The sequence below is a fragment of the Dermochelys coriacea genome, chromosome 5 (assembly GCF_009764565.3).
Source record: "Dermochelys coriacea isolate rDerCor1 chromosome 5, rDerCor1.pri.v4, whole genome shotgun sequence".
Lineage (NCBI taxonomy): Eukaryota > Metazoa > Chordata > Testudines > Dermochelyidae > Dermochelys > Dermochelys coriacea.
In genome coordinates this window covers 6,267,013-6,288,681 of record NC_050072.1, presented here as the reverse complement: position 1 = coordinate 6,288,681, position 21,669 = coordinate 6,267,013, and the positions used below count along the sequence as shown (strand labels likewise).

General features: G+C 46.5%; 1 protein-coding gene across 15 annotated transcripts in view; it reads left to right on the top strand.

Moving 5' to 3' along the window:
• CELF4 (CUGBP Elav-like family member 4) overlaps positions 1–21,669 on the top strand; it is a 904,974-nt gene that overhangs the window by 775,171 nt on the left and 108,134 nt on the right. For 14 of the 15 annotated variants that reach the window (XR_006281574.1, XR_005293071.2, XR_005293072.2 and 11 more), the window contains exon 7: positions 15,615–15,762. Coding sequence is in view for 12 of the 15 variants with exons in the window: in XM_043515021.1 (XP_043370956.1) it covers positions 15,615–15,762 (148 nt within the window). In the remaining 3 variants the exon portion in view is untranslated. The remainder of the gene's footprint in view (positions 1–15,614; positions 15,763–21,669) is intronic. The other variant, XM_043515019.1, reaches the window with a different exon arrangement.

Here is a 21,669-nt window from a genome sequence, read left to right as displayed (position 1 = left end):
TCTTTGGCAAAAGGGATTTGCCAGAATCCACTTGAGGCATTCTGCTTGGAGAATATTGTACTTCCTTTCACTTTGGGAAAGAAATCATCTAGGGTTAGAAGGATATACATTTTTCTCTCACAAGTGCTTCATTAAGTCTTTTAAGATCCACACATATTCATATTTTCCCATTTTTCTTTTTCACTGTTATCACTGGGGCACACCATGCTGTTGGTGTTGAGATTTTCTCGATTATGCCAATCCCATTACATTCTCCTAAACTCAGTTTTCACTTTGTGAAGTAATGGGATAAGAATCCTGTGAGGTGTATGTAAGTGGTATGGTTCCTCATTGTCTCTTAAGGTGATTTGTACTGGATCTCCTTTGAAAAGTCATATTTCACCAAATAGTCCATTGAGTTCCTCCACTTTTCTCACCAGACCCATCATGGCTGCCACACTGTGGCTGAGGAGCCTGTTGATCTGTAGTCGTTTGATCACACACACTGTGAATGCAAAGCTTTTTTCTTTGTAAGTTGTTTCTATGGTGAACAGACCCATGCAGTTCAGAATCCCCCGAGGGATAGTCAAAACTGTGTCAGGTGACTTCAGCTCTGGGAGAGGTTGAAGATGATTGTAAGTCCCTTCTGAGATGACTATGATGTCAGCTCCTGTGTCCGTTTTAAAATCAATAGTCTTGCCATGCATAGTCAATTTCACTCTCCAGGCAGGCTCTATGTCATCACAAGTGATAGATCCCAGAAAAAAATGGGTCTTGATTGTCTGTAATATGAGTTAACTTCCTGACTGCTTTGGTGCGGCAAACAGCTGCAAAATGTCCATATTTCATGCATTGGTTATGCTGTGTGTCTCTGGCTGAACATGCATCATCTCTTGGGATAGGACTTTTTCCACACCTTGTGCATGAAGGCTGGAATTTGTCCTTCTTAGCCTGAGAGTTCTCTCTCCTTGCCTCAGAGGTTTTATGATAATGACTTTTAACATTCAAGTGTCTGTTTACAGTTTCTAAGCTGGATTCAGGTTTTTCAAGTTGCTGTAGGTGTTGCTGTCTCACTAGTTCAGACTGCTTTGCTCTCTGTATACCCATAGCTGGAGTTAAATCTCTCTTCAGTTGTAGATGCTGTGAAGGGGTTTATCTGGGCTATTTGGGTTTATCTGTTGACCCAATAACCAGTCTGTCTCTGATATTTTCATGTTTTGCATTCCCCAAATCACAACTTTTGGCCAGTGTATGCAGAGTTCTTATAAAACATTCCTCTTTTCCCCCTGGTTCTTGAATTCTCTGGTGGAAACATGCTCTTTCTTAAATTACATTTCTCCAAGGTATAAAGTGTGCATCAAACATAGCCAGAACCCTTTCATAGTTATCTTTGTTCCTGTCTACAGTAAAGTCAAAGAATTTAAAGATATGCTCTACTTCCCTATCACATAAATTAAAGATGATACCTGTATATCCCTGGTTTCTTTGTGCAACTTGGTAGCAATGTGAAATCTCGCAAAGTACTGTTTCCAGTCTGTCCACGCTGAAGCTTTCTCTAAGCTGAAATTCTCTGGGGCATTGAAGAATGTCATGTTGATGAGCTCCTGCAACCTTTGTTGCCATGTTCCTTCTGTTTGCAACCTTTGTTGCTGATTCTTCTGTCTGCAACCTTTCTGACTTTATTCCTTCTGTTTCTGTTCTTAGGCCAGGTCAACACCTCTGAGCGACTCAGTTAGACCAATCTAACCGCTTGGTGTAGACAGTGCAATATCATAGATTCTGCTTCTCATGGCCATGAATTAACTATGCTGCTGGGAGTAGTTCTCCATTGGTGTAGTAGCGTCTTCAGTGAAGCACTACCGTGTCACAGCTGCACCAATGCAGATGTGCTGCTGCAATGTTTTAAGTGTAGACCTGCCCTTAGTTTACTCCTGACACCATACCATATACTTCTGTATCGGATATGGAGTGATTACAGAGCTTGCTTATACAGACCAGATATATTCATCATAAGATCCTTTAATGCTCTGCCACGTTGGCTAAGGTTAACTTTAAATAAAGGTATTTAAAATACAGTGCGACCTAATGGCAGAATAGTATAACACAGTTTAGCATTCTGTAAACATCCTGGGAGCCCCAAGAAATTGCGCCCTCACCCCAGAACCACCCAGCCGCACTTTTTCATTCCTTCCCCATCAAGCAAGCTCATCTTTTTTTCCCAGCCTCATGTTTGTTTTATTCCCTAGTGGTTAGGAGAGGAGCCCTCAGCCACCTTTCCCAACTCCTCTCCCGACACGATGAATGAAACATCCTTCCTGCAGCCTGACTGTGTTTATCCAGCCTCCCCAGCAGTCAGCAGGGGAGCGGGCTGACTCTCTATGCTGCCAGTCCACAGGGAGGTTAAGCTGCACCCAGCACCTCAGGGGCATCCCAGCTAGGGGATGCTGCCTTCGTACCCCCTTGTGTAGAGGTATCAACTGGGGAACATGCAGGACCACAAGAAATGTGGGCCAGGAAGGAGCATCTCTAAGGGCTGACAGGCAGAGAGATTCAATTATTACTTCTCAGGCAGAAATCCTGCAAGACAAGTCAAAGCGGAACCCATTCTCTGCTCTCCCTGTTTCCACATGCTTTCTTTCTTTCTTTTGTTTCCTTCCCATCCCCCATGCTTTCTGTCTCTCCCTCTCTGAAAATGTCCCGATGCCTTGTATTGCATAAATCACACCATGTAGAAGTGCGGCCAGTTTGGGAGGTGCCCACTGCGCTGCACCGACCCGCTAGACCAAATCCTGCTGTAACCCTATTGACTGCAGCAGAGGTGGGGTCTATGTTTACACCAGTGTCGGTGTAACTGTTGATTTCCGTGGTCATGGAATCGCACTAAATGTGCCCTGCCATAGCTGTAAAGGTATTGACTGCAGTGGCACCTGAATCCCTCCAGATTTACTCTGATGTAACTGGCAGCAAATTCTGGCCCTTTACTTTTAACAGCGAAAGTTCCCCCAAATCTGTTTTCCCCTGTAGTAAGCAAAGGAAATCAGGGTGGGAAGATGCTGGAGTGAGGATTTATCTCTGAAGAAAGAGGAAGAACCTTTAATGAGCCTGCGCCAGCTTCCAGTGTCACCAATGGGCGTTTTTCCATCTACTTCAGTGGAAGCAGGATATGGTCCCACCATCTTTTGCTGCTAAATATGTTAATGGGGGAGATACGTTTTAGAACTCAAGCCCTCTGATATGACAGGCTGGTGACACCAATTACTCTGGAGACTTCAGAGCTGTCTAAGTGACGGGATCACATTTCTGTGTGGCGTCTGCATAGCCAAGATGGGCTCGAAGCCTGTCTCTCAATCAGCGGAACTATCTGTGCCTCTTCCTATCTGTTTCATCTCCGAATCGCACACAAAAGAAAGGGAGTGAAGCGCTCGGGCTGTGCGGTGTCCCGTCGGTCCCAGTTAATCCACATTGGACTGCCAGCTCTTAGATACCAAGGTGACTGGCACCTTAGAAATAACAGAGAAAGATGGAGAGAATGATAGAGAGATATGGAGTGCTTACAGTGGTTACATATAGAGAGAAAAGGGGGGGAGCATTTTCTTTTGATGTGAAGATGCAATGTACATTTAAGAGCTCAGCCTGCTGCCTGGATGTAAGGCCCCAGCTAAAGGGAGAAGGAGCTTGGCCTAAAGTGTCCAGCACTTAGGGGACAGGGGTTCATTTTCCAGCTCTGCCACCAACTCCCTGTGTGACCTTTGGCACATCACTTAATCTCTCTCTATTCCTCATTTTCCCCATTTACAAAATGGTGACAATCATTATTCAGACCGAAGGGCCCTTGGAGTAGGGACAGCACAGTGGGACCATCATCTTGGTTGGGATGCTACCATTAAATAGATGCTACCATTAAACAGACAATACTAATGGTTCAATGGCTAATACCCAACTAGAGTATGACCTGCATAAGGGACTCGACACTGAGTTTGTACTCACAGCCTTGCCTCATAGCTATTCCATTGCAGATCTGTTTTCGCCTGTGCGCGCTCCAAGAGGCCAGACCAATTGATTCAGCAGTCCTACACCTCTACATTGCCTCCTGGCCACCCATCCCCTTGCTGATCAGAGAGAAGGTAGAGAAACAGGGCCAATCCCTCAGCCCCACCCTTTCTCACCGACAGTGTCCAAACCCCATAGCAAACCAAGGGCTTTATTCTGCGCTGTTGAAGTCAATGATAGATTTTCCACAGGCTTCAAGGGAGCTGGATTAAGCCCCTATGGAGAGTCTTCTGAAGGCTCGGGGAAGTGGGACACATTGTTGAGCCAACATGCCCCCTTTTTGTGCCCTCTGGGTTGGGATGAAGGTTCAAGCTCTCTTCTACACCTGGCCTTTGCATATCAACCCACATGGCCTATGACAGTGTATCTGGTCCTAATGACATAGATGTCTCTGCTGACACTCAAGAGGCAGAAAGTTGTATCAGCCCCTCTTTGCTCTTAATATAATGAGAGCCAAGTTTCACAGCTTGATGCAATCTCTTACTTCGGAGACCTCATGGGTGTTTGTCTCCCAACTGAATCTTCTCACGCTGTTTAACACCCCCCACAAAATAATGGGAAATTATTTATTTTTTCATGTAATACATTTAGAAGCATAGATAACAAGCAGCATCTAAGCCATGTGTGATAAAAATCAGCACAGAATATTAAACTCACTGCTAGAGATCAGGTCCAGCTAAGCCACCCTAACGAAGTTTGTTTAGCTCCTACATTTTTTTTAATAAAGAGGCAACTGAGCCCTTAGTGATTCCCTTAGATTGCTGCCGCCCACCAGGCAGAATGGAAATCATTTGAGGGTAAACCAGAGAAGGTAGGAAAATACAGACAAGAAAAGCAAGCAGAAAGGAAGGAGCCCCTGGAAAGTAACAACCATGGGGAAAATGATTTAATTTTTTAAAATGATTTAAAATGAGATCAAAGCCATCTGTCAAGTTTGCATAAAAATGACATGCGAGTGTTAGCCATGGTGTCCTGGCTAAATTCCAGACGGGGGTAGGAACTAGATTCTGCAGCACAAAGCATGGGATTACCAGCTAAGGAAGGGGCTGGGAGTTAGGAAGGGCACTTTGACTTTGCTGTTTGGCCTTGGGTGAATCATTTACTGTCAGTGACTCACAGTTCCCCTAGCTGTGCAATGGCGATAATAACGGCAATTATTGAATTGCAACAAATCTCCGGTCACCCAAGATTACATGGATCTCGACAGGCAGTGGGCAGTGCAATGTCAGGGCAGAAGCAGAGCTAGAACTTTTATCCCTTTGCTCTAGAAGCTCAGGGCCCCGCCCTGTTGAGCTGCAAAAGTATCATGGTTAAGGATGTTGGATCCATGACATAAACTGGGTGAATAACAAGAGGGAAATTATTGCACCAACAGTAGATTATGTAAAAAGAAAATGAGGACTTGTGGCACCTTAGAGACTAACAAATTTATATGAGCATAAGTTTTTGTGAGCTACAGCTCACTTCATCGGATGCATTCGGTGGAAAATACAGTGGGGAGATTTATATACACACACAGAGAACATGAAACAATGGGTGTTACCATACACATTGTAACGAGAGTGATCAGATAAGGTGAGCTATTACCAGCAGGAGAGCGGGGGGGAGGGGGAACCTTTTGTAGTGATAATCAAGGTGGGCCATTTCCAGCAGTTGACAAGAATGTCTGAGGGAAAGGGTGGGGGGGAGCGGAGGGGGATAAACATGGGGAAATAGTTTTACTTTGTGTAATGACCCATCCACTCCCAGTCTTTATTCAAGCCTAAGTTAATTGTATCCAGTTTGCAAATTAATTCCAATTCAGCAGTCTCTCGTTGGAGTCTGTTTTTGAAGTTTTTTTGCTGAAGAATTGCCACTTTTAGGTCTGTGATCGAGTGACCAAGAGATTGAAGTTTTCTCCAACTGGTTTTTGACTGTTATAATTCTTGACATCTGATTTGTGTCCATTGATTCTTTTACGTAGAGATTGTCCAGTTTGGCCAATGTACATGGCAGAGGGGCATTGCTGGCACATGATGGCATATATCACATTGGTAGATATGTAGGTGAACGAGCTTCTGATAAAAGAAAAGGAGTACTTGTGGCACCTTAGAGACTAACAAATTTATTAGAGCATAAGCTTTTGTGAGCTACAGGCTTCCGATGAAGTGAGCTGTAGCTCACGAAAGCTTATGCTCTAATAAATTTGTTAGTCTCTAAGGTGCCACAAGTACTCCTTTTCTTTTCGCGAATACAGACTAACACGGCTGCTACTCTGGAGCTTCTGATAGTGTGGCTGACATGATTAGGCCCTATACAATATTCACTCATTAACCTGCTAGCTCTATGGAATAGGGGGAAACTGTCTAATATATATATAGATGTATATATATAAAATCACAAAAATGGGTTGAATTATTTGATTAATTTTATTTGCCCAGAGCTGCCCACGTTGCACAGTTCTGCTGTTCTCATTCCCTCCAGCAGGGGGAGCCAATCTGTAGGCATAACCACTAGCTAGAGCCTGACATTACTGCCTCCCTGGCTCTCCCACAGGGGTGGATTAATTAGCAAAGTGTTTGTAAAAAGAAAAGGAGTACTTGTGGCACCTTAGAGACTAACAAATTTATTAGAGCATAAGCTTTCGTGAGCTACAGCTCACTTCATCGGATGCATTCCGAAAGCTTATGCTCTAATAAATTTGTTAGTCTCTAAGGTGCCACAAGTACTCCTTTTCTTTTTGCGAATACAGACTAACACGGCTGCTACTCTGAAACCTGGCAAAGTGTTTGTGTAGTACTTGGGAGGTGGAAAGCGCTCGCTGGTATTATTCTTAGCAAAAGAATAAGAAGACAAAGCAAGCAAAATGCTAGGCTGTTCAAAGACTGGGTTAGACAATAATATGTTTACTTCATGATCCCGTGCTATGTTTTTCTGTAACACCCTTCCCTCAGTCAATTCCCACGTTGGCTAGGAAGGACTTTTTGTGTGACCTTGGGCCAGGCATTCAACCTCTCTGTGTCTCGGTTCCCTATCTGGAAAACAGGAATAATATACTTCCTTTCTCTCGCTCTTTGTCTGTTTTGTCAGCTCTTTGGGTCAGGCACTGTCTCTCACCATGGGCTTATGCAGTGCTTAGCATAATAAAGCCCTGATCTCAGCTCTGGCCTGTAGGTGCTATTGTAATACAAATAATGAATAGCACTCATACAGACTCAACCATGTTTGCATTACTGAGGGGTTCTGTGCATGCCCTAATAGAATACTGGTGGACTGTTAGGAGACTGTATTACAAAATCCAGCTGGCATCTGCAAAATACATCTTTTAACTCTGACAAATCGCAACCAAAAGTGTATCTGCGACCAAGGAATCTCTCGCTGTCTAATTTCAAGTGTCTCCCATCTACAACTGTCAAGCTAGGGGAGTTCAAAATAAGTTGTGAGCCATTATTGCATAGAATCATAGGACTGGAAGGGGCCTCGAGAGGTCATCTAGTCTAGTGCCCTGCACTCATGGCAGGACTAAGTATTAACTAGACCATCCCTGACAGGTGTTTGTCTAACCTGCTCTTAAAAATCTCCAACGATGGAGATTCCACAACCTCCCTCGGCAATTTACTCCAGCGCTTAACCACCCTGACAGTTAGGAAGTTTTTCCTAATGTCCCAAGGTGAAAGTAAGCTGGTACGCCCCAGTACGGCATACCGGCAAGAGCCGGTGCACTGTATTGGGGCAGCCCGGCTTCCCCAGGGGACAATTTAAAGGGTCTGGGGCTCCCAGCAGTGGCTGGAGCCCCAGACTCTTTAAATTGCCTCCAGAGCCCGGCTGCTGGAGCCCTGGGGTAGCGTCTGAAGGGCTCCAGCGGCTATTTAAAGGGCCCGGGGCTCCTTGCTTCTACCGCCTGGGCCCTTTAAATAGCCACTGGAGCCCCACCGCTGCTACTCCAGGGCTCCGGTGGCTATTTAAAGGACCGGGGCGGTAGAAGCAGAGGAGTTGCATGCCCTTTAAATAGCCCCCGGAGCCCTGGGTAGTGGAGGCTCTGGCGGCTATTTAAAGGGCCAGAGAGGTAGAAGAGGGGAGTCCCGGGCCCTTTAAATTGCCTCCAGAGCCCGGCTGCAGGAGCCCTGGGGTAGCGGCTGCAGGGCTCCGGGAGCTATTTAAAGGGCCCGGGGCTCCCCTGCTTCTACTGCCTGGGCCCTTTAAATAGCCACTTGAGTCCCACCGCTGCTACTCCAGGGCTCCGGTGGCTATTTAAAGGACCAGGGCGGTAGAAGCAGAGGAGTTGCATGCCCTTTAAATAGCCCCCGGAGCCCTGGGGTAGCGGGGGCTCTGACGGCTATTTAAAGGGCCAGGGAGGTAGAAGAGGGGAGTCTCGGGCCCTTTAAATTGCCTCCAGAGCCCGGCTGCAGGAGCCCTGGGGTAGCGGCTGCAGGGCTCCGGGAGCTATTTAAAGGGCCCGGGGCTCCCCTGCTTCTACTGCCTGGGCCCTTTAAATAGCCACTTGAGTCCCACCGCTGCTACTCCAGGGCTCCGGTGGCTATTTAAAGGACCAGGGTGGTAGAAGCAGGGGAGTCGCGGGCCCTTTAAATAGCCCCTGGAGTCCTGGGGTAGCAGGGGCTCCAGCTGCCTCTGCCGCCCTGGTCCTTTAAATAGCCGCTGGAGCCCCGCCACTTCCCCAGGGCTCCGGTGGCTATTTAAAGGGCCAGGGCAGTAGAAGAGGGGAGCCCCGGGCCCTTTAATTAGCCCCCGGAGCCCCAGGCTGCTGCTGCTACCCTGGTGGGGCGGGAGCACTTACCTTATGGGGGGCCTGGGGCTGGCTCTGACCCCCTCAACCCTGCCCCTTCTGCCCTAGGCCCCGCCCTTCCGGAGGCCTAGAGCGGGCCCCAGAGTACCGGTAAGTCACTCGACTTTCACCCCTGCTAATGTCCAATCTAAATCTCCCTTGCTGCAATTTAAGCCCATTGCTTCTTGTCCTGTCCTCAGAGGTTCAGAAGAATTTTTCTCCCTCCTCCTTGTAACGGCCTTTAATGTACTTGAAAACGGTTATCATGTCCCCTCTCAGCCTTCTCTTCTCCACACTAACCAAACCTAATTTTTTCAATCTTCCCTCATAGAGAGGAGTGTATAGATATTCCATATAATGGAAGAGTGTATTATTGTTGCCTCTTTCACTCTTGAACCATCCTGGTATATGCAGTGTTGTGGTAGCTGTGTTGGTTCCAGGATATTAGAGAGACTCTGTGGTTGAGGTAATATCTTTTACTGGGCCAACTTCTGTTGCTGAGAGGATATTACCTCACCTGCCTTGTCTCTCTCAACCATTTTGGCTTAGACTTGCTTGGAAATTGTGCTCCTGGTAGAAAACAAACCTGCCCGCAGCCAGGAAAGTAAAAAACAAGAAGTTATAAACAAGTGAATAGAAGAGGAAGATTTGTGCAACCTCCTCTGTAAGAGTTGCTTCATCCATAATAATTCACTGGGCAGAGCAATGGTTTCAACCAGCGTACGATGTCGCCACCACTGAGCTGGAACCACAGAAACTGTTTAACAGCAGCCTGTCACACTACACAATGGCTTAGGACAGGAAGTGAAAAGTGAAGTGAATCTTGCAGGAAATTCAACTTATTAATTATTATTATTATTCCTATTATTTATTTGCATTATTATAGTGCCTAGGAGCTCCAGTCATGGCCCCGGGCCCCATTGTTCCAGGCGCTGTACAAACAGATAACAGAAAGAAAGCCCCTGCCCCAAAGAGCTTACAGTCTAAGTGTAAGACAGGAGACAACAGATGGATACAGACAGACGGCAGAGTACAAGGAAACAATGAGCCAATACGGGTCAGCGTGGTAGATGGTGGTCTCAGCACACCAGTAGCCTGGCCATTGTCAAGTTTTTTGTAGGCATCAGAGCAAAGGAGAGTTCAAGGAGGGGTTTGAAGGAGGACAATGAGTTTGTTTTGCAGCTGTTGATGGGGAGCTTCTCACCAACAAGAGGAGCAGCCTGGGGGGAACTTTCCTCAGTCAGCTCACTGCTGGATGAATATTTTTGATGCCCAAAGCAAACTGGTGTGAGGGGCCTGTATGCGCTTGAACTTCAAAGGTGCAGTGAAACAAAGTGGAAGCAAAGATTCCTGGGAGACTCTGCAATTCAACTCTGTCCAGAAGACACATCCTGCCCTCATTTAGGGGCCAGGTCCAAGTGCTTCTTGTCTGACTGCGAGGGCCCTCTCCCCCACCACGGAAGTCAGTGGGTGATGAGACATGCTCGGCCGCTGGAGGAACCTTCAGTGGGTTCACAGGATCAGCGGTTGCAGAAGAAAGGATAGGTGGAGACTCTTCCATCAGTAGGCTGGTCTCCACTGCCCAACCAATCATCTCTCTTCCCCCACTCCATCCCAATCGCTCTGCTTTCCTCCTGGCAGGTATTGCCCCCAACACTTTCCAGTGGCTCATTTCTGTGTAAGCGACCCTTTAGCAGATCCTGCTCAGGGACTGGGAGCTAGGGCTCATCAGATAGCAGATAGCTCAGCGGATGCTCTCCATGAGCATACACCACCCTGGAACCATCCACCGGTCGCCATAAGCCCAGGCTTTGAATACTGACAATGACAGGGCTGGGAGAGGAAGGAATTGTCTATCAAATAAGGATGGGATAAAGCTCCTTAATTGCTCAGGCAGAGATTGTCCCAAGGAAGGAATAATAGAAAAAAAAATGCCTTCTTGGCCAAGAAAGGAAAAACCTCACTCACACATTGGGCCTCTTTTAAATGAAAGGAGGTTGGATAGGACATTTTTCTTCAGGAGGTAGCTGGGAAGGAGTGGGAAGACTTATTTGAATGCCCCAGGCAACGCTCCAGGGATTTTATAAGACAGACTGATGACCCTTGCAGGACTTGCCCTCCTTTCATAAATCTCCCTTGACTCACCGTAGGGGAGGGGAGACGGGTCTATTCCATTCGCTTGTTTCAAGGTTACCGAGTTCCCTTTCCCATGGTACAGTTCTATTCTTACAGTGCTGTGACTTTTTAAGAAAGCTTCCATTGCCATAGGATCAGAGCTGCTCAGAAATTTTCCGACAGAAAAGGCAGATTCATCAAATTCAAAATGCTTCCCATGAATGGGACAATTTCAGCCCATGTTCTGACAGAACATGGGCCACTTTCCTGCCAGCTCGCTTGCCAGGCTCCTTGGACTGCCTCACAGTCAGGACCCCGGAGTTTCCAGGATCCGTGGCTCTGGGGCAGTCAGCCATGCAGATTGCCCCGGATTGGAGAACCCAGAGTTTCTAGGGTCTCCAAGGTGGAGCCAGGAGCTGCCAATGAGCCGGGAGCCTTGGAGTTTGGGATCCCAGGTAGAATTTCATGTAGACATTTTTGAAATGAAATAATTGGATTGTTTCAAAACAGGTTTTTTGCTGGAATTTTCAATATTTCGACTTTTTCTTCTGACATGGAACTTTTTTTTCTCCAAAATTTCTCAAGAAAGGGAAATTCCCACTGTCTACATGTTCTAATCTGAGCATGTCATGATTTTCAGTGCATTTCTCCTCACAGCCACCCCTCTGAGGGAGGGCAGTGCTATGATCTCCATAGTACAGGTGGGGAACTAAGGCACAGAGAGACTTAGGCCTAGTCTGCACTTACAAATTAGATCTACGTCACTCTCGGGGTTGTGAAAAATTTCACAGCCTGAGCGCTGTAGTTAGGGCTACCCATGTAGCTGCAGCTAGGTCGACAGAAGAATTCTTTTGTTGACCTAACTACTGCCTCTCGGAGAGGTGGATTACCTACCTCAACCCCTTCCATCAATATTGGCCATGTCTGCACAGCTGCAGAGCCAAAGATCAACCCCTATAGTGTAGCCATGTCCTAAGTGACTTGCTGAAGGTCACATAGGCACTCTGTTGCACAGCAGAAACTTGAACACAGGCCTTCTGAGTTCTCGACTAGTGCTCTAACCCCCGGACCATCCTTCCTCTCTAAGTGTAAGTTAAATGTAACCTCCTCTCTTCCCAGCCTACTCCACTCCCTCTACCAGCAGTACAGTCAATTTTACACAGCCATTCCACTGAAATCAGTGGGACTTTAGGGTGTCCACAGTGTGTTCAACTGTAATCGGCAGGTTAGGAGCAGCTTCAGTTTCTGCATGAACACAGAGAGAAAAATGCCATTTGTGTCTCTGGACAGATGTAACAGAGATGGAGTAATGACAGTAAGTTGCAAAACTGTGCATGCGTCAACCTGGGGCTGTATCAGACCACCGCTTCGTGAGAATTTCCCATTGTATACTGGTTGACAGACCACAAGCCTGTCCCAGGTGTGATTCGGCAGATCATTTTGGACACCCACTATGTTTGAAACAATTGCAAACAGCTCCTGGACGTGTCATGAGCAGGATAAGAGGTTACACCATCCAGTCAGTTAAATGCTACACACAATTTGCTGAGCTCTAGTAACTAATGTGCAACATGCATAATATGGATTGTCTTTGGAACAGCATGACTATTAATTGTATTATGGTATCAGCGAGTTACCCCAGCCAAGATCAGCACCCCATTGTGTATAGTAAGAGATAGCCCTTTGCCTGAAAGTCATACAGTCTAGAAAAGACAAAGGAAGAATTATCATCCCCATTTTACAGGTGGGGAACTGATGCCCAAAGAAATGAAATGACTTGACCAAGGTCATCCATGGTGTCTGTGACAGAGTTCCAGTGCAGAGAGCGACTGCAGAGTCACAGTCCAGTGTCTTAACCAGGGTTACGAGCAAATGTTATGATATCCCCATCATAGGTCACGAGTAGTGTCTGAACCCAAAACCTTCAGCATCAAAACAGAAAGCTGTGTCACTGGAGCAGAAGGATTAGCTCCAGTAACTGAAACCAGTAGTAGGCCGTTAGCCACTCTGCAGACTAACCACCATAAACACTTGTACAAGCGGGTCACAAAAGTTTTTCCATCTCTGACATACCTTGGAGGAATATGAGGAAAGTCTAACACAGTCAGCCTAGACTCAGCTCCCTCCCAGCCCTTGAAGCTCTCCTTACCTCCGAGAAATATGAATTTGATCAGCAGTATTAAGCCGATCCTGGACCTCAGCCATCACTTACATAACCAGCCATGGAGCAAGCTCTATCCTCAGCCAGCCAGAAGAATAAATATCCCGCGCAGGAAATGAGCTATGGGTCAGTAGACACCCAAAGGTAGAGTCAATCCCTGTTTAAAGATGGATGCATTTCCTCTCCCTTCCCCACTTTATTGGAGTACTTAATAAAATCACCTGCTCAGTGTCTGATCTGGAGAATAAATCCAATTGATGCCTACAACAAATTTGCTCCTTAAAGGGGACTGGCATTGTGCTGTAATATAAAAAGCTTATCTAATCACTCCATCAGTAATTACAAAGAAGAGTAAATCACTAATTAAAATGTGAAAGTGTCTTATGCAGTATATAATAAGGAAGGGTAATTAACAATCAAAAGGGAAGCCTCCACCTTGGCACTGAGATGCTGTGTGTTAAGATGCAAGAAATAATAATATTCCGGTCTTATACAGCACTTTTAATCCATAGATTTCAGGCACTTTTACCAAGGAAGGCAAATATTATTATCCCCATTTTACAGCAGGGGAAACTAAGGCACAGAGAATTGAAATGGCTTGCCAAGGTCACACAGCACATTAGTAGCTGAGCTGAGCCTACCTAGCTCCTAGGTCACTCTTTGTCCATTGGACCAGACTGCCTCTGCATTTGAATGCCCGGCAAGGATGCTTTCAACATTGTAAAGTGATTGCTATTTTTTTTATGTTTGTGGTTAATTTAGCAGCGACTTAACTGTTAAATTTTCCAATAAACAACAATAAACCTTCCCTTGCAATGGCTTTGAAAGTGTCCTTCCTTTCTAATGCTGAGATCCATGGCTGACGTGCTAAACTACATCATCAGGCTGTCACATTCTGATGGAGAAGGCACCAAAATAGCAGATTGAGTCAGTAGTGCCCCCCACAGCTCTGGAGAGTGTGAAGCAGCGAGAGACATTTCTAAATGCAAGATGTGCTGGTTTTGTCCTGCCCCGCTCCTTGTGTTCTCATTTACACCTGTGAAAAGAGAAAGTAAAATGCTGCCCAATCAAAATGCTCCTCTTACTCACCTGAATGGTAGCATTTGACATGCATTTTGCACTCCTGCTGCATAAGAGTTCATGAACAGCACAAGTGGAGAACCAGCTCATTGTGAGAATCAATGACTAGACCTGGTTGCGAACTGGAATTTCCATCCTGGGAGAAATTCTGACATTTTGGGGACAAAAATAATTCTGAATCAGAACAAAAAGCTAACATTTTCCACTGAATGAAAATTTAAAAAAAAAACTGATTTGGGACCATTGAAGCATTTCATTTTCTTTAGACTTGTATATTACACAAAAATATTAAATAATGTTATCTAGGTAACATTAACTGTAATGCATATCATAGAATATTAAATTAACAATTTGCCATAGCATAGAAGTCTAAACAAAATGAATCAAAACGATAAAGCCAAAGCGAAATATTTAGACAGTGTCAAAACTAAATATTTTGACTTTGTCTTATCTAAAATTGACATGTTCCCATGATATGTTTCAATTTCAATTAGACTGAATTTTTCAGTGGAAAACTGTCCATCACAAAATTATTGATCAGCTTGAATGATGACTATGTAGATTCTTACCATTAGAGAGAGCGAAAGAGAGATGTCCTATGACATAGAATCATAGAACATTAGGGTTGGAAGAGACCAAAGGAAGTCATCTAGTCCATCCCCCTGTTCAAAGCAGGACCAACACATGTAACTTGTAACTTAATCGCTGCAGGTTTCCCTTAAAAATGACTAGCCCATGGTTGCAGAGTGAATGAGTGGTGCAGCGGAGACTGGAGTACTTGACTCCTCATCCTGTGGTTTTTCCTAGGACAGTGCTTCTCAAACTGTGGGTCAGGACCCCAAAGTGGGTTGTAAGGGGTCGCCAGGGCTGGTGTTAAGCTGGCCAAAGCCCAAACCCAAGGCCCACAGCCTGGGGCCAAACCTGAAGCCTGAGGCCCAGTGCCTGGGCTCAGGCTTTGGCTTCAGCCCAGCTGGGGTGGCGGGGCTCAGGTTACAGTCCACATGCCTGGGAATGAAGCCATTCGGCTTCAGCTTTGTCCCCCTGCCTGGAGCGGTGGGGCTCGGGTGGACTCACACTTCAGTCCCCCCCCCCCGGGGTCATGCAGTAATTTTTGTTGTCCTAAGGGGGTCACAGTGCAATGAAGTTTGAGAACCCCTGTCCTAGGACATACATGTATTAACTTCAGTGACTTAAGACCAATGGAAATCAGCCCATCTCATGCACATAGCAAAGTGTTTCCGATCCAGAGCCCACAGATACTGATTGAAAACCTGCAAATTGGGTTGTCTGGTCGGTTGCCAGTGGCTTTTTCTGGCTTTGGACAAAACAAAGTCTAGCACAGAACCACATTGGTCGAGCCGGCACCGTGGAAAGCCTGAGTGACCGGTCTGTGCCTGCAGCGTCTCCTCTCTGGGGTTGCCCTGCTAGTGAATGCGTGATATTTTTTCCCTGTTCTCTTTGTTCCAGCTGATGCAGCAGCAGGCGGCTATCATGGCATCCGTGGCACAAGGGGGCTACCTGAATCCCATGGCAGCCTTTGCCGCAGCCCAGATGCAGCAGATGGCAGCACTGAACATGAACGGTCTTGCTGCTGCTCCCATGACGCCAACCTCAGGTAAGGAGCAGCCAACCGCAGGGCAGCAAGGAGGAGTCGGACGCAGAGGGCTAGGGAGGGAGTTTCCCAGACCGAGGTAGCTGTGCTACAGAGCAGAGAGAGGGGGGAATGACCCAGGGGGTGCCCAGAAGGTAGCAGAAAAACACAGAAAGGCATTCTACGTGGAAAGGCCTGATTGTCCTGTCACCTGCAGGGAGTCACCTGGCTCAGATCTGGAGTCATAGTCAATTCTGAACTAGCCCTAAGTTTTGCGCACACTGCCGTGTGAGACAGTCTAGCGAGAGACCGGAACCAGGGTGTTCGGTTCTGGAGCTGAACCAATCCAGGAAGAGAGGGCTTCGGTTTGAGGCCCTTCTCTGCCAGCAAAGTCCACGCCATCCTTTGTCGTGCCATAGGCAAGGAGCAATCCTCTGGCTCCCCTGAAGCTGCAGTTTCTCTTTTAAGATGTCAGGGAAGAGCTACAGCAGCAACCCTGCTAGCTGTGACTGCGGGAAACACAGCAGGATGGGTTTGGCCTGGCCCAGCCAAAACCATAAACTGTGCCAGCATGTGGGGTAGACTGGGGCAAACCAGAGAAAACATCCCCCCGTACCTGATATCCCCTGTTCCCCTATGCTCCAGGAGAACAGATGAGTGGGAAAATATGCCAAAGGGTGGCGCTGATTTGCAGGGGAGGCCTGACAACAAAGGGGACAGCCCAGCAAGGAAGCATGATCTTCCACCCAGCAGGATAGCTTCAAGCAGAGCCTGTAGGAGCAGACACCTCGGCCTCCAGCACCTCACCAACACCCCTCTGTGGGGTTTTTGATACCCTAGCCTTAATGGTGAGGGCCACCGTTTTTCAAAGAAAAGCATTGAATGCAGCAGGCCAGATCCTGAGCAGCACTGAGCGATTTTCATTCCCCATTGACTTTAGCAGGCGCTGCGGGTGGTCAGTGCCTCTCGGAGGCAGGTTGCTTGTTTAGGTGGGCTTAGATACCTGTAGCTGAGCTTGAAAATAATGGCCTTAATCTTTCAATTCCCCAGTAGTGTGAATGGGGATAAGACTCCGTGTGGCTTGCCAGGGGCGTTGTGAGTCTGGATGTGTGTTTGTAAAGGATATCGGGGGAGAGGTGCTAACAGTAGCACAGTGTAATAGGGCAAAGGAAGAAAGGGAGATCGAAGAACAAAGAACCAGCCGCTACTGTCCATTTCAGAGCAGGGGCTAGACTGGAGCAGGAAGCAGGGGCTGGCCAAGGGCAGAGAGGCCAGGTGACGTATCACAAAATAATAACTGCTGCAGTGAAGTCAGACCGGGACATGTGCAGGTTACAGCCACAAGGCAGGGTTATCAGGGAGGAACTGGGGACAAACGATGCTCAGTAGGGAGCTCGGGGGACGGGAGCAGCCTGGAGGCTGTTCTAAGTTACACCTGCTGCAAGTAGAACAGCTGAGGATTGCCAGGGCAGTGGAATCCCAGCCATGACCCTCTTCTCTTGGTCACACCCCATATAATACTTATACCCACTCTGTATCATCAGAAAGAAAAGGAGTACTTGTGGCACCTTAGAGACTAACAAATTTATTAGAGCATAAGCTTTCATGAGCTACAGCTCACTTCATCGGATGCATCCGATGAAGTGAGCTGTAGTTCACGAAAGCTTATGCTCTAATAAATTTGTTAGTCTGTAAGGTGCCACAAGTACTCCTTTTCTTTTTGCAAATACAGACTAACACGGTTGCTACTCTGAAACCTGTATCATCAGAAAATCTAAACATCTGATAGATGTGAGATATAGGTATATGGATGGTCCATAGGAAGCCAGTGGAGGGTTATTCTCACTCCCTTTCCATAGCCCAATGACTATTCATTGTCATCCATAGTGGCAAGTCATAGTCATTCATGATGACAATAAATAGCCATTGAGCGCAGGGAAAAGGGTGAGAATGACTCTATAGCCTAGTATTCAGGACTCCCTTGTGAGGGAGTGGCTGGAGTTCAAGTCCCTGCTCCAATGACTTTATACAGCATGGAACAACTTTAACAGGAGACACTGGGATATGCAGCTATGGGTTTTCACATAGCCCAGAGTGTAGGGCGTGCACCTACAACGTGGGAGACCCACATTAGAATTCCTTCTCTACATCAGGTAGAGGGGAGAATTGAATCTAGGTCTTCCAAATCCCAGATGAGTGCCTCCCAGTGGGCTAAAGCTCATAAGGGCAATGGCGTTACCACCACCACTGGTTGGTTTGTGAAGCTTGCCATCTTTTGCTTTTGTCACATTGCCTGAAATCAAAAGAACATTTATAAAGTCGGGTCAAAATAAAACCTTTCGTTTCAACCTGATCCGGACTTTTTTTTTTTTTTTTACTTTTCCATTTGATGTAAATTGTCAAAAAGTTTCATGTTTGTTTCAACCCCCAAAATGGAATTTTTAAAAAAAATAATTTGGAATTGGCAGAGAACCAAAAAATCTCTTATTCACCCAACTCCATTCGACAGGACCCACTATGTTCCCAGAAATGCCAGGCGTGCACTTGTTAAGCCCATTCATGCATCTTTTTAAATTTGACTTCACACTCATCCTCTTCATTTTTTAAAATGACCCAGGAACCTGCCTCCAACCTATCTTCCAGAGTTTGGGCTGAATTAGGAGGTGTGTGAAATGCATTTGAGGGAGGGGGCTTCAAAAAGGTGTCAGGTAGGGCTTGTCTACAGGGTGGTTTTAAAATGGGTCCGATTGAGTTAATCTGGTTTGAAAATGCTTGCATCCACACAACACAACCCACCACTGGCCACTAACTCCACATTTATCAGGAACTCTGGACTCCTCTTTTAGACTCACTTCTGAATCTGGTGTTTTGCTTCTGCTCACCACTCTGCCACCTGCATTGGCTTTTCCTTTGTCCTTGCACCCCACAGAGAGTCTTGCGGGTGTGACAGCCTTTATCTTTGCAGCTCCTGCCCCTGTGTATCTTTCTTCGACATCTCATGTCTTGTCGAGTCTCCATCTCATGTCAGGGATCGTCTTTTATGCTCACTTGCCATATACCTCTTTGTTTGCCTCTTCTTCTCTTATTCGCCTTACGCGTGAATGTGTTCATTTTCTTTTCATCACTTTCACTTGCACAACCACTTCTCAGCATTCCACACCAGGAGTCAGTCCTCAGCTGGTGTAAATCAGCATAACTCCAGTGACTCCAATGGGACTATGCCAACTGACACCAGCTGAGGATCAGATCCCATATATTGTCCACTTCCTGTAACAATAACACACTGCAGCATTGGAGGATCGTTTGCTCCATATAAAAGGAAGTAACGCACTCTTGATGTGTTAGTTCTTGCGGTGCTGCTTCTGGAGAGCTCCAAGGACCTCTGCCCTGCTAGGATGCCGAAGTAAAACTTCCAGGGCAACTCGCATAACTCAAGGAGCTGCTCTCCCTGTCTGTGTTGCTGATCTCTCCTAGTTCATATCGCCTGCACAACTGGCCAGCAACTTCTTTTCCCATCTGGTACCAAAATCCTCTACTATCAGCAGCACAGCACAGCATCTTGGCACCATATCAAGGAGTTTCCTTCGAAGACTGGAGACATTTGCCTTTGCTAGCATTGTCTCACAGCCCCGGGGGGGGGGGAGGGCGGGAAGATGTACTTCACTGAGGTCTCCAGCAGAGGGGTGGACAGGCTATGCACAGACCAGATCCTGAAATCAGAAGGTGTTTGCAGGGCCTGGCACAGTGTCCGTAAGTCAGCAAGTTCAGCCAACCCCATCATGTAATGCCATTCATAAAGGTACCAAGCTCCATCTTAAAACCAGTTAGGTTGTTTGCCTCCACTGCTCCTATTGGAAGACAGTTCCAGAACCTCAGCCGTCTGATGGTTAGAAACCTTCTTCTAATGTCCAGCTTTCATTTACCAAGGGCTAGTTTATTTCTGTTTGTTCTTGGGCCTTTAGTTTCAACTAAAGTTGTCCTTTAGTTTCAACAGCTCTTCCCCCTCCCTTGTATTTACCTGGGATGTATTTATAGAGGGTAATCAGATCCCTTCTCTTTGCTACACTAAACAAGCTATGGTCTTTGTCTTCTCATGTCAGATAGGCCCTCCATCACCCTGATTTTCCTATTAGCCCTTCTCTGCACCTGTCCCAGTCTGAATTTGTCTTTCCAGACATCTCCAGTGGAGATCAATATCTGTCGTAGCCTCCATTTGCTCCTTGCAGGCTGTCGTTGTACAGAATAGATCTAGCTGACAAATAGTAACTACATTCCCTGGAAAGTTTGGGGAGAAGTGACACCAATTTTGTTTGGTCTGGGTTTCCGGGTTTTTCATTGAAATTAAAATTTTCATTTTTATTCAACTTGATTTGAATCATAACAAAAAAATTTTCTTTTTTTCTTTCTTTCTTTTTTCTTTTTTTTTTGGTTTCCACTCCCTTCTTTCCCTTTTTTCCCTCTGGAAAGAAGGAGAGGGAAAGGAAACTGAAACCCAAACATCTTTTATTTAGATCTGAATAAAATTGATTCAAAACTTTTTTTTTCATTTTGATGAAAAATTTGATAATTATGAACTATACCCTGGTGGAGAGGAAGGATTGTGTAGTGGTTAGGGCACTACCCTAGGACTTGAGAGACCAGGGTCCAATTCCTTGCTCTACCACAGGCTTCCTGTGTGACCTTGGGCAAGTCACTTAGTCTCTCTGTGCCTCAGTTTCCAATCTGTACAATGGGCATACTAGCACTGTCCTCCACTTAGGGGGTATTTTGAGGAAAAAAAACATTAACGATTGAGAGGTGCTCAGATACTATGGTAATGGCAGCCAGATAAGTATCTAGATAAACCCAAAAAAGCTCAGAGATTTTCATATAATTTGAAAAGCCACTTATAAATGTAAACCTTTGACCATCTGTAGTTATAACAGGTCTAGCCAGAGGCACCTTAGCTTATTAGATGCTCTGGTTCATGGGGGCATCATCCTAGGATGGCATTAGCTCTGCCAGCCCTGTCATACCAGCCTAGTGTACCCACAACAATCACGGTCTTGGGAGCATGAGGCCTGACTTGTTCCCTGAGAGCTCCAGCTCTTATTGGCAAAAGGCTTTCAAAGGTACTGATGCCCTTCCCCTCCCGTTGACTTCAGTGGGAACTGCAGGTGCTGTTTGAAATCCGGGCCAAAGCACATTATTGGTTTAATGTTTTCCATGGTTTTCCTGAGGGGGTGGGCGATGAGGATAGGTGGAAGGAGGTGAGATAATGAATGCATTGTTGTCTGGTGCCCTGTGTCTGGCCTGCCTGGTTTTGCTCATGGCCGAAGTTCACAGAGCATCCCCCAAAAGAGGGAATCTTGGCCTGTGAATTGTGGTGGCCAAGAGGGTTGAGAGCTTCCTTCCATTTCCAGTAACTCAGACACCAGGAGTGCCCTGTAAACCATTGTACCAATTCCCCAGAGTCATCGTCAAGGCACCAAGCAACCCAGCACAGCCCTGAAAGCACTGCGCAAAGGATTCTGGGATGTGCCCAGTTCTGAATGACTGATTGGCACTGGAAAGGCTGGGAAGCCCTGCCATGATCTATGACAGTCTCACTGTGTGAATGCAAGGGAAAGCAGTAAAGCTGGGACTGCCAGTGAGCAAGCTAGGGTTGAGAATGACATGGGCTGACAAGGCTCTAACCCGGCCTCGAAGCAGCAGCTGGTCACAGGGTGAACTGGCTCTTCAAGAGACATGAGGTCTCAGCTGCACCTGTGCCAGTTTTGGCCTGCCTCTCCCAATGGAGGCAATGAGCAAACTCACCTAATGAGGAGTCAAGTGACCTGGAGCTAGGCCTGGCTGGAGCAGGAAGGGGCATGGCTGTTTAAGAGCTAAGCTAGAGTGTGCTGTCTTGGAAGAAGTGCGGTGGCAGGAAGAAGACAAGATACTCCAGAAGGG